We start from the raw sequence: 13331 nt of genomic DNA, 5'->3' as shown, positions 1-13331 counted from the left end.
TGACTCCATGTGACGGAGTAAAACTGTCCCATAGAGTTTTCTAGGCTTTAATCTTTACAGGAGCAGAATACCAGGTCTTTCTTCCAAGGAGCTGGCGGATGGGTTCAACTGCCAACATTTTGGTTATCAGCCGAGCGATTAGCTATTACACTACCAGGCTCCTTTTGTGAAAATCAGAATTTTAATTTTAATAGGTATGATTTATAATATATATTGAACAATTGGACATTACCATTTCAGTAGTGAGTTGAAGCCGTAAGATTTGTCTTTTGTATAGGTGAAAAAAAAAAAATAGGTGAAGAGGTTAATTAATATCTATTTCTAAAATCCTTAATTTATGTTACGTAAGTTTTTAAGTTATATAATCTAATTCATGTTATGACAGATTTCAAACTTGAGTAAAATTTAGAGATATTCTATTCTAATCCTCTTAGTTTCCAAATAGAAAATAGGGCCAAGAGAGGCTAAAAAAACTCTGTCAGCTAATGCAATTACTTAGGGAAAACATATAGACAAGACCCAAACCTTCTAGTCCTAGTTTATTGCTAGTTTGGTTGCATTGTGCTCCCTTCTTTTTGACAACAGTTAAACCCAATCGTACCCATTAATGAGAAAATGCATGTTATAGTACATACAAAACAGTCATTGCTTGTCTGAAATATTAAATTCTCAACTAATTATTTTTGGAATCTTGTAGCCACAAATGAAATGAATTTTTTTATCATGGCGAAGATAGTTAAATTCCCACTAACTTTGGATGGAGATATAAATTAATGCCTATTGAGTATAATATACTCTCCGTACTTTGCACACTTTGAAAGTTTTCCACCATTAAGATAGTATTCCTTCCAGTGTTGTTATCATAAAGACAGGATTAAAGGTCTTACTAGTTCATCAAGATCATGTTTTAGTAGTGTGTTCTCAGCTTTGCTTTATCTTACCAGAACTTATTAAACTATTTCCTCCCTCCCTCCCTCCCTCCCTCCCTCCCTCCCTCCCTCCCTCCCTCCCTCCCTTCCTTCCTTCCTTCCTTCCTTCCTTCCTTCCTTCCTTCCTTCCTTCCTTCCTTCCTTCCTTCTTTCCTTCCTTCCTCCTTCCCTCCCTGCCTCCCTCCATCCCTTCCTTCCTTCTCTTTTCCCATTCATTCATATGTCCATCAATTCTGCCATATTGTACTCCTTTTGAGTACCTTATGGAAAAAATTTTTTTTTTCTTTATTGTATATCCAGAAGATGCTTTATTCTTAACATTCGTTGAACAAATGTATGAAGTTAATAACCAGATTCTATCCATATCTGAATTGGAGATATCTGAATACATATTTATTATTGACCAGGCATCATTTGTTCTTCCAGTAATTTTGTTTTTATAGAGCAGAGAAATATATATCTATATTTTAACAGACAACTCCATACAAAATACTGGTTTCTAAAGTTAACCTTGACTCAGATGTTCCTGCACTTTTATACTTAATCTGGTATGGTAGAAGACCATATGCCTTGCATTCAGACTCTGGGACCAAATCCTAGTCTTGCTCTTATTAGCTGTCTTAGCCTCTCTGAGAGTTCCTGACTCACTGTAAAGTGGGGGTGATAAGGCCTACCATGCTGGGTTGCTGTGAGGGCAAAAGAGACAAAATATGAAGTGACTAGCACTGTCTGTTACATGGTAGGTGCTCAGCAAACATTAGCTACTATTATAACTCGTAAAATGTCCTAAAATCTTGCCAATTTCTGTAATATAATCTCATCAGAATGTGGTTTTTACACTGTAGCATTTCAGTAACAAAGAAGTATTATTCATAAATATGAAATGAAATTACTAGGGTTATATATACTTAAATATTTATTCTCTTCCCCTTCAGCATTCAGCTTTTAGAAATATATCTAATTGTCTTATTTGTATTTTAGTTCTGTATCTCTTGGTTCGAAGGAGCCCTGGTGGCACAGTGGTTAAGAGCTTGGCTGCTAACTGAAAGGCTGGTGGACTGAACCCACCAGCTGCTCCGCGGGAGAAAGATGTGGCAGTCTACTTCCGTAAAGATTACAGCCTTGGAAACCCTATGGGGCAGTTTTGGTCGATCTTATAGGGTCACTATGCGTTGGAATCCACTGGACGGGAAAGGGTTTTTTATCTCTCAGCTCAGATTCTCATTGTATGCAACTATGGCTCTTTGCAATTATAATCTATATGTAGATATTTCCTATTTGAGAAATTCTGTCATCACCATTGTTCTAGGAAACACAGTTGCAGTTTGTGATGTTGCAATGACAGTTGCAAATTATTTTTATCTAAATGAAAAGATTTTCAAAATTAATAAAAATAATTTTATATTGTATCAAGTTGACATGGCTCACACACTCATACCTGCTCTATTATATTTTTCATTAAACATATTTTAAAAAAGTAAATAGAATAGCAAGCCTAAAAGGTTGTATATGCAATAAAATCAGCAAGAAGAAAAACGGAGTGGGCTCTTATTTTTCACGTGCTGGTCGGCCATTCTTTCCTATGTGTGATGCCCAAGTACCACATCTGAGTGCTTATAAACACCTTAAAATCCTTTGAAATGTTAAAGACTTTTCCCCACAGTCAATTTTTCAGTTTATCTGGAATCCTGGTCATTTGGAAATCAACAAGGTGGGCTGCTGCTGCCCTTCAGCAGTTTTAACCTAATGTCCGCTGCATCAGGTCAATTTCCTTCCAAGGTTGGTGGTACTGTTTTTCCATGTACTGATTTTTTTTTAAGCATGCTCAGGCCGGTTGTGTCTGCCTTTGCATTAAATTTGTCCTGAGCCATTGCTACTGGGAGAATATTTTATAATGATATTCTTAATACCTATTTTCCTATTAACATCTGTTGCATGCTTGTTATACTAAGTGATGATTACAGCTAAACCTTGCAGTGGTTATATATAGTGAATGTTGAATTATTAAACTAAGCATGTAGATTAATAGTCTAATCTCACTGCCTGTGTATGGACAGTAAGGAAATAACATTCATTCTAGCACTAGTGTATCCAATACAAATAAAAAGCCATTTCCTACAGTCAGAAGCAGCGGTTCATTTAAGCAAATGTTACTTAATTCATTTTATTTCCTTTAAGATGTGCTATTAATATTACATAAATCCCTAACCCAAGTCAAATTCTGTGACTCATGTCTCAAAACTACTACTGTATTTCAATTGACCTCTATAAAAACCTTAATAGAGATTATAATCTCTCAAAACAGATGCAAAAATTCTGACTCACAAGGAACACTTTGAGAGTGAAGCACTTTAAGAAGAGTATGGCTGAAAGTCATCTTACATTGTTGACCTGCTTCAAGAGCAATACTTTTTAATGCACCGACAGTGAGTCAGTCAATGCTGCATGACGAGGCATGGACATTGTAGAGAGAATATCATTATAAAATATTTCTGAAACGTCTTTGTGTAATGACTATTGTACATGGAGGCTTTTGTTCATTGTGGGAAACTAAAAATGAGTCAACATTTCATTGACACATGCATGATGCTATACAGTTTTGTATGTAAACTATTCCTTTCTGTACTTTTCAGTTATTTCTGTCATTGACTTCTCCAAGTTTTTTCTTTTTCATGCACAATCATGTTTTCAGATCACTGATCCTTCTTCACTGTTTTCTTTAAATCTGTGAATAAATGTTCACACATATATATTGATCTTGTCTTTTCATAATTAACTGTTGTTTTGTAAAGGACCATACTGGCATTTTAGTTTAAAATGCCGTTTCTAGTATGGAGTATACCTGCTGCAAAGGAAAAGAACAGTGTTGGTTTACACCATGGAAACATACAGCAAGTTGGTGTAAACAGGCAGAATTTCAGTTTTATAAATATCTGTATATCACTATTTATATAATTAGAAATATTAACATCCTTATCATTTTGAATATTTGTCTATATGATATAAATATACATTTAAATGTATATTTCCTTGTGAGACTTAACAGTGCTAAGTTTCCCATGATTCTTTTGATTAAAATAAAAAATTTTCATCTCTGCCACAGATTGAGATTTATCAAAACACAATAAGAAAGCAACAATGCAGAGAATGAACTCAAAATATCATTGATCCTATTCCACCTTACGGAAAAAGAGTACTGTGTCAATGTTCTGAATTAACTTCTATGGTTGTAAGCAGGTTGTGATTTGGCATGCTTGTTGGAAATGCACTCAGCATGTATTGAAATTCCTTTAATTGTTATGTGAATTGTTCGCATATGTGGTTATTATATGTGATTTCATTGTACTTGTATGTTTTGTATTCCAATATGTTTCTATTATGCTTGATTTTGCTGGCCATTCTTGAATGACCTAGCAACTCAAGAATCAAAAGTGTTTTGTGCTGTCTTCTGTAATACGTATACTCTGATGTTTTGTCATACCTTGTCAGCTTTTAATTTTACTCTTATCCAACAAGATATCTTTTATATTTGTTGGAAACAAATTTATGCAAAGACAATTTTAGTAAGCTTTGCTCAACACAATTCTTTATTAATTGACCATTTTGTGGCATTGGAAAATGTAACTAATAGCAACAATCTTTTTTGCAGTTGACCCACCTTCAGACTTGAATTTTAAAATTATAGATGAAAATACTGTTCATATGTCATGGGCAAGACCAGCTGATCCAATTGTGGGTTATAGAATAACAGTGGATCCTACAACAGGTAAGTTTCAAAATGACAGGGTTTTAGGAAAAAACCATCAGGGATGATGTAATCTTATTTCTTCCACTCCTCCTATTTTATGAGGAAGTTAAGATCTAGAAAGTCTGAAGGATTTAACACGTATCACCAGATATTTGGTAGACCCAAGTCTCCAGTTTTCCAACCCAGTACTCACTATTATATTTGTGTAGTGTTGAGTTTTATTAACAAGATTGTTAAAAATTGACTATTTTTTCCACTGATCAGAATCCTGATCCGAATATTACATATAATTTTTGGTATTATAAAATAGAATCCTCATTTTTTGGCACTCTTCTTGAATTACTTAATCTTTCCGACATCTAAAGTGTCAAGTGATGAAGTGAGATGTTACACCTTTGCCAGTACTACACATTTCAGTGCTCTGCAAACATTCTGGCATCATGGTGTGCTACTGTGATGGAAGATAAATATTTACTTTTAGGAATGCGGACTCTGTAAGTCCTAGGAAAAAGGCCTTTGAAAAAATAACTTGTTTTGGTTGTTCTCAAGAATTATCTTTACTGTTAATGATGTTGCCTAAATGTGGAGAACCAATCTCTGTTGATTAGCTTTTAGTTCTAACATGGAATGTGAAAATAATCGTTTGCCCTGACAATGGTCCAGTGGTAGGAAAAAGTCTTGATTATTTGGCTGACAGTAGAGATGGATGATGTCAACTTATCACCAGAGCTGTATTTACGTATCTTAAGGTCTTTAAAAATACCAGGATTTTAAATGATGACTTATTAGGGAATTGGGAAAAATTTTTTTTTTTTAAATCAGATCTGAGAATTTAAAAAGGGTTGAGAATTTAGTCTTTCTTCTTTAAATCTTTTCTCCTTAAATGTTTTTGAAGTTAGTGAATTCATTCATTCCAAAGCAGAACAGTAGTTGAAAAGGGTTCATCCAGTTTCCAGATATTGGAAATTACTAACTCCCAATACACCTAAAACTGCCACTGGGACCACCCAACCAGGCAGACCCCTGTTGTCTTGGTGTCTGCAGGGGTCCCTGGTTGACTTCCAATGCTCCACATGTAAACCAGGAACATTTCTTAGGGTTCTTTTACATCTGTTACCTGTCTTAATTATTTATGTTTTGGGTTTTAAAATATGAACAGGTAATTAGTCTCTAGGAATTAGTGTGTTTCCTAGTTGAATCGAGAATTAAAATAATCTTTTAGAGAGAAGTATATAATTGTCAATATATAAATAAACAGTTTTGCTGTACTGTCAAATGTTTGATACCAAGTTAAGTCAATTTAGAGAACCATGGTTACCCTTTAAGATAATGCACCCATGTGAGCATGGCAGTCAGATTGCTTACATATAAATTGTGTCCCACCAGAGATTTGATTTCTCTGTGTTGATTTCATTCCTTCTCTCTCTCTGTTCTGCTCCAATGCATAATTTAAAATGAAATTATGTTCTGCTTTATACCTCATTTATATTTTATTATCTACCATTGGTTTTCAAAAAAAAAACAGATTTCTGGTTTGATATTCTGGTATACTTTTCATCTAGACAAATCCTTAAAACCTTAAACAAGTATTAAATATGATTGTAACAAGTCAAGGCAATGCAAGTCCATTTATTAAATTTCTAGAATTCAAAATTTTAGTTTTGGAAGACAGTAAAAAATGATGTTTGGATACAACAACAAAAAAGAGTAGTTCTTGAGGTTGCTTATGTACAACAAAAAACCTCATGGGATCTGGTTTCTTGGTTTGGAGGTTTAGGGTCATGGTTTCATGGGACATCCCAGTTAATTGGCCTAATAGCATGTCTAGTGCTTCTGTTCTACATCCTTGTTCATTGTGTAGTGCTTGGGGTCTTAAAAGCTTGCAAATGGGGCCACCCAAGGCACAACGATTGGTGACTATTCACCTGGGGGGACAGAGGAAGAAGTAGAGTAAGGAATAAGAGGTGTGTGGCTAATTGCCTCCATGAACAGCTGCCTCCTTTGCCATGAGACCAGAAGAACTGGATGGTTCCCAGCTACCATCACTGAACGTTTTGGTCAAAGATTCCATAGAAGAATCCTGATCAAAAGTTGGAAAATGCAGAACAGAATTTCAAATTCTCATGGACTCCAGACTTCCTGGAGCCATAAAGTTTGCATGAATCACTGAATCTATTGCCCTGAGATAATCTTTAAACATTAAACCAAAAATATTCTCTGAAATTTTCTGAAAACCAAACAGTAGTTTAGCTTTGCTAGTAAAAACGGCTTGCCTTGAGCATTATACTCTTAACAACTATCTATATGGGATCGAATTGACAACAGTAACTCAAAAGATTAGATAGGAGCCTTAGGGGACAGTGAATTTATGTTAATGGGGGAGGAACAACTCAGAAAAGGAGGGTGAGAATTGTTGCGTAACTTGAAGAATATAATCAATGTCACTGAATGGTACATGTAGAAACTGTTGAATTGGTCTATGTTTTGCTATGTATATTCTCAACAACAACAACAACAAAATAAATGGAAAAAACAAAAAGAAAGCTTGTATATTCTAAAAATGTATATATTCAATTTTCAGATTTTGAGTACATCTGGGAATTATATTTTGTTGTACCATATATGAAAAAATGTTTTGTTATACTCATATTTTTTCTTTTGATATTGTTTTCCAGAGGGACCCACTAAAGAATTTACCCTTGCAGCTAGTACCACTGAAACTTTATTATCAGACCTTATACCTGAAATAGAGTATGTGGTGACAATAGCTTCATATGATGAAGTAGAAGAAAGTGTACCAGTTATAGGCCAACTAACAAGTAAGTACATACATAAATTTCAAGCACTTTTATATTTTTTATTTTTCAGAAGATTTCTCTATTTTCAGATTTAATCTGCTATTGTGTAGAGTTAATTGATACCAGCATTAACTACTCTTTCTGTGTTCCTGGTTATTAGTGGATGTGGATAATTCTTTCCTAATTTAGCTTTGGTCCCTGGAAGCAGCAGGGAAATTATGAATGTAAATTATTGAAAATATCACATTTTGCAGGACAAAAATGTTAATGTGTTTTGAACTAACACTAAAATCTCACTAAAAATAATTTATTTACAAAAAAAAATTTTTTTTTTTTTTTTTTTAAGGACATGCTTATTTGGCAGTATTCTCTGACCAGCTGTACATGGGCTATACATTTGAAAAAAAAATGGTGTTATAGTTATTCTATTTTTAGGAAGCATCTCTTGAGTCCATTTCCTTTTGTAATTATTAGGTTTTGATTTTAGTTCAAACAGGTGGTCCGACGAAGCCAGGGGAGAAGAAACCTAGAAAAACAGAGATACAAAGTGAGTGTTTCCCTTAATATTTTTGTCTGAACTTGTAGACATCATAAATGTAGCATCTAGAAGATGTTCCAATTATATACATAGGTTGATCTTATCCCTGTATTAATTTATCTAGAAGAAGTATAGACAATGTAAGAGTAATATGTAAGCAAACAGTTACAATACTTAAGTTCTGACATTCTAGCCAATTTTTCATCGTATTTAATAAATATTCTTTTTACTGGGTGTGTTTGGAATTTAATGTGTGTTCAAACTTTTCTGCCAAAACTTTCACAGTAGGAGAGAAACAAAGCTGGACACAACTCATTTCTTAAAGACAAGTTGACGGAAGTACTGAGTAGCTTGGGGATGTATGAGGAATACAAGGGCTGGAACATGGTAGAGATGCCCTCATTTAGGGTTTGAAGAAATTCAGTTGCCATGAAGATATATTTCTAAGTCTATGTGTATGTTTCCCTCATCTCTGGGGGATTTACTGACCTTTGTTGATGACGGTTGCAACCTTTTCCAGAGTCTCTGTATTTCTAATACTTTGGCGCGTGGGCTTTTGGTGGTTTTGGTGCATTTTTAATCGGATGAAAGAAATTTTGGTTTAGTTTTTGCAGCTGTTAACCTCCTTTTGTGTTATAATGCTTTGTTTGACTTACTGCGACGTACCCTTAAGGGGTTTCTTAGACTTCTAATTTTGTCACCTTGTAAAAATTGAATTTATGATAGAAGATGACAATGAAAATATTGTAAACTCAAAGGCCTTTTTATCTGAAATTTTTCTCTCCAGATCACTGTTTATTATTCTTTCTGAGGTCTGATAATCTGAAATGAAGTTTATAGAATGCAATTACAATGCTAATATTTTCCCCAAACTATCCAAACTTATCCTAAATCAAAGCATTATGCCAAATATTGACTTTTCATAGATTTAAGTTGGCCCATTAAATAGTGAGCAAAAATTATTTAGGGCGTGCTACTTACATTTGGCTTGCAGAATTTTCCAGGGTCCATTCATTCTTTTCCTAGAAAAGTTCTTCTTTTATTATTCACCACCTGACTACAATGACAAAGACATCTTCAGAAAATTTGCTCGATATTGTCACACAAACATAGATTTTCATGAAAACCAACCTGCCCCCCCACCACAAAAGGAAGGAAAAATCATATATTTAGTTATATAAGTCAATAATACATTCTAATAATTTAAGTATAACACATGGATTTTTACTTTTGAATTAAAATGTATTTTTTCTCTCTTGTTTAGTAAAAGTAGGTATTATCTATCGAATTTAAATACAATGACAATTAGGACGATAAGATATTCTGGCTATTTTGCATCATATTTATACTTGTTTTTACTTATGTTAGACTCCATTAACTCTCTAGATTAACCCTATTGGAGACTTTACACAATTATGTCATAAAATGCGGGGAAAATATGAAAAGATTTTCTCTTCAACTCAACTGTATTTACTGAATGGAACAGCAATATTTATTTTTTAATTTTTTCTGTTAATAAATACCAAGAAATGAAAACACTCTGCCTGCATTTCTTTTGTATATATCCCAGATGTTTTATATAATTTTTGCTGGGAGGGGAGAGAAAGGATATAACTCATAAAATTTATCTGAGTGATTGTTGCTGTTGTTAATTGCCGTTGAGTCAAATTCTTAGATTTTATTCTCCTTGAGAGCAGGTTGTATGTCTATTTATCTTTTCTTGCATAATGCTTTATATGGCAATTTAAAAACTTGTAGTTTCATAAATGCATCCTAATGAAAATGCTTCTCTGTGTGTTAATGAAATTTTATACACAGGTATGTGTTGCTTAACGTCCACCATGTGCTCTGTGAAATAGGAAGTTATATGATTTGGGTGTTGTGCAAACACCATATTATGTACAGGAGAGAGATGTGTATGATGGCCACTGGTTGGGCCTAGGACTTGCTCCCCTGCCACGCTGAGGGACTGGGAGAAAACTTTGGCTCCACCACTCCTGGTCCTGTGTGGTTACTGTCTGGTCTCCAAGGGCCACAGCTGGCCCCCTGTCCAGTTGTGCTGCTGGCTCCCTTCCCTTCCTTCCTCCCTACCTGCCTTCCTGGTGACCCCTAATGGGCTTTAAACTATTCCAGCCTCACCTGCTCCTCCTCTACCTCCTCCCCAACCACGTTTCTTGCTCTTCCTTTGATCACCACCGCAGCACACACTGCTTGGCAGCCACCACGAGGAAGAAGTCGTGGCCTCGGACCTGGGTGTCACGTGCAAGGTGCCTAGGCTGAGTGGGACAGTGGCCTTGGCAGAGCATCCCCCTTGGTGGCTCTGGTAGCGTCTACATGGTCCTGCCTGAGGAGAGCATGGTGGGACAGGCAGCTGTGGATGAGTGCTGGGGGGTGCTGGGATCACCTCCCCTCGTTGACCCAGGGCTGGGATGTACAGCTAGTAAGAGACAGATCTTCCCACTTACAAAGTACATCCACTATGCCCCATTCTCCTATTGGGATAACCTTATGGGACCACAGACACGTATATGGTTTGACATTGCCTGAACGGACATTAAGTGACACATACCTGTATATATGTATATGTTTGCATGCCAGTTGTGAGTAAGAATCCCTGTAATGAACAGAATGATTTAAGCAGCTCTTCTTTTTAGTGTTGCAATGTTAGTTTGTATGTCTTAATGATGAATAGATTTATTAGTCACATTATTTAAAAACATATCAAATGTATTTCAGAATGCTCTGTCAGTGCCTGGACTGATTTAGTTTTCCTCGTGGATGGCTCGTGGAGTGTGGGAAGAAATAATTTCAAGTACATTTTAGACTTTATTGCTGCTCTTGTGTCAGCTTTTGACATTGGGGAAGCGAAGACAAGGGTTGGAGTTATCCAGTACAGCTCTGATACCAGGACTGAGTTTAACTTAAATCAGTACTACCAAAGGGATGAGCTTCTGGCTGCAATTAAAAAAATCCCATACAAAGGTGGCAACACAATGACAGGTATGTTTTACAGGTTTTGTTATTGTTTAAGATAAAAGAAATATTTGTTTGGGAAATAAGTTAAACATTGTACAATTACCACATTTTAAATACTTTTGAAATTCGTTTTTGATTTTGTCAAAATTGCGTAGTAAGGAGTAAACGAACATTTTTCTTTTTCACATCAGGGGATGCCATTGATTATTTAATTAAAAATACTTTTACGGAATCTGCTGGAGCAAGAGTTGGGTTTCCTAAAGTGGCAATTATTATTACGGATGGCAAATCCCAGGATGAAGTGGAAATTCCAGCAAGAGAGCTTCGCAATATTGGGGTTGAAGTTTTCTCTTTGGGTACGTTAAGTCTAATTCATTACTTTCCTTTTTGAATTATATCAATACTCTTAATACTTAGGAAGATAAAAGTTTGATTACTCAAGAAATGATGCTATTAGAAGTGCTTACTACATTTTATAGTGTAGTATTGAACCAAATCATCTTTAAATAAAATTTTTGTTTATCTACTTCTACATGTAACTCCTTTAGCATATGCATTAAGCGAGACGGTATTTGCATTTCTTGCCAGCTCTCTACTTTTCAGAGAATGCTTGGCCAATGATTCCAATAAAGATCCTCCTTGTATTATCATTAAGTGTGTTTTTTATGTGTTTCCTATATTATGTAATACTTGAAAAATTCAGAGGACTCCAGCACATTCAGGACTCTGGAAGAAAAAAAGTATTATCTTTACAGATGGCAGAGACAAATGATGGCATGGTTGGGATGAGAGCCCACTCTGTTTTACTAACCATTTGGTTTCCTCTTTGGCTGGCCACTTCATGTGAAGTTATAAAATGCCTTTGTCATCTGAACAGTTGTGCATTGGTTATGAAGAAAAGCAATTCTGGTTTATGACTTAATAAGGATTTGGAAATGTATTCACTTGTGAAAGACTGAGAAAGCAAAGAACTTCCCCAAGTCAGCACACTTCCCTTCTCAATACACCCTTGTCTTTTTGTTTTTAAGGCATTAAAGCTGCAGATGCAAAAGAACTCAAACAAATCGCCTCCACACCTTCATTGAACCATGTTTTCAATGTGGCTAACTTTGACGCAATTGTGGATATTCAGAATGAAATCATCTCCCAGGTGTGCTCAGGTGTTGATGAACAACTCGGTGAATTGGTTAGTGGAGAGGAAGGTAAGTGGATTGTCTGTTGAGTGTTCCCGACCTATTTACCATACATTTTCCATTATTTGATAGCACTTACAGCTTTACAGGAAACCCTGGTGGTGTAGTGGCTGAAAGCTACGGCTGCCAACCAAAAGGTTGGCAGTTCGAAACCACCAGGCGCTCCGTGGAAACACTATGGGGCAGCTCTAGCTATAGGGTTGCTATGAGTAGGAATCGACTCGATGGCAGTGGGTTTGGTTTTGGTTTATAGCTTTACAGGCATTCTATTCAATTGCACATTTTCTCAAACCCATCTTCCAGTGATTCTCCAACTGACTACTCCATTTGTATTGTTTTCCAGTAACTCAACTTATAGAGATCGTTTGCCCTTCCCCTTCCCCCAGCAGAACGTTCAGGAATATACTTACATCATTATAAAGTTCTTAAAAATATTTTTAGACAATTGTTGATTTGCTCCTTTCTTCAAGAACCTTTTCTGTACTTGTAGGGCCTATCCATAATCATGCTAATCTGACGGCTTGTTTTAATGATCTCGAGCTCTGATTAAGACACTGGTACACTGGGGAGACATTTATTTTAGCACCCTATAACTTAAAATAATAACAACTACTAACTGGCTAAGGAAAAGGGTTTTCCATCATCCTGTTCTGCATAATGTTTTCAAATCCTTTAAAGAATTTTTCAAAAGATCAGTCAATTTGATCTGCCCACATATGGAAAAATTTCTCATTTCTATCAGTTACTACTTTTAAATGCATAGGAGAAAGAAAAGACACATCAAAAGATATTTCATAGGTATCTTTTGGAGTGTTATAAAGTCACTATTCAAAGCCCTTATTTTTTTCTATAATTGTTCTTCTCTCAGCTTGAGAATTGACAAGCGATTAATGTTCTGAATAGCTAGCTACATGTTCAGTCTTCAACAAACATTTTATCTCCAATATCCAGGTATCTTGGCAGTATTCATTGGTCCTAAATCTGACCTAATTCCTCTCATGAGTTACTGGGCTATGAATCTTTTTTTTTGGTTCATTTTATTGCTTTATGTCTCAATTTTTTTGCTTGTTTAATATTATACAGTCCATCCCCTGCCCTTTTTTCTGATTAACTTCTCTTTACTCAATCTTTTAAAACATTCTAATTCTT

At 35.4% G+C, this 13331-nt stretch overlaps 1 protein-coding gene across 3 annotated transcripts in view; it reads left to right on the top strand.

Annotated features, from left to right (window-relative positions):
* The window catches only part of COL12A1 (collagen type XII alpha 1 chain), a 124852-nt gene that overhangs the window by 7590 nt on the left and 103931 nt on the right, over window positions 1-13331 (top strand). For all 3 annotated transcript variants that reach the window (XM_064288074.1, XM_064288069.1, XM_064288078.1), the window contains exons 3-8: window positions 4579-4695; window positions 7353-7496; window positions 7963-8022; window positions 10750-11013; window positions 11181-11345; window positions 12018-12191. In XM_064288074.1, coding sequence (XP_064144144.1) covers window positions 4579-4695; window positions 7353-7496; window positions 7963-8022; window positions 10750-11013; window positions 11181-11345; window positions 12018-12191 — 924 coding nt within the window. The remainder of the gene's footprint in view (window positions 1-4578; window positions 4696-7352; window positions 7497-7962; window positions 8023-10749; window positions 11014-11180; window positions 11346-12017; window positions 12192-13331) is intronic.

The sequence above is a fragment of the Loxodonta africana genome, chromosome 1 (genome assembly GCF_030014295.1).
Source record: "Loxodonta africana isolate mLoxAfr1 chromosome 1, mLoxAfr1.hap2, whole genome shotgun sequence".
Classification (NCBI taxonomy): domain Eukaryota; kingdom Metazoa; phylum Chordata; class Mammalia; order Proboscidea; family Elephantidae; genus Loxodonta; species Loxodonta africana.
The sequence above is the reverse complement of the archived record's forward strand: the minus strand, read 5'-3'. Positions and strand labels throughout refer to the sequence as shown.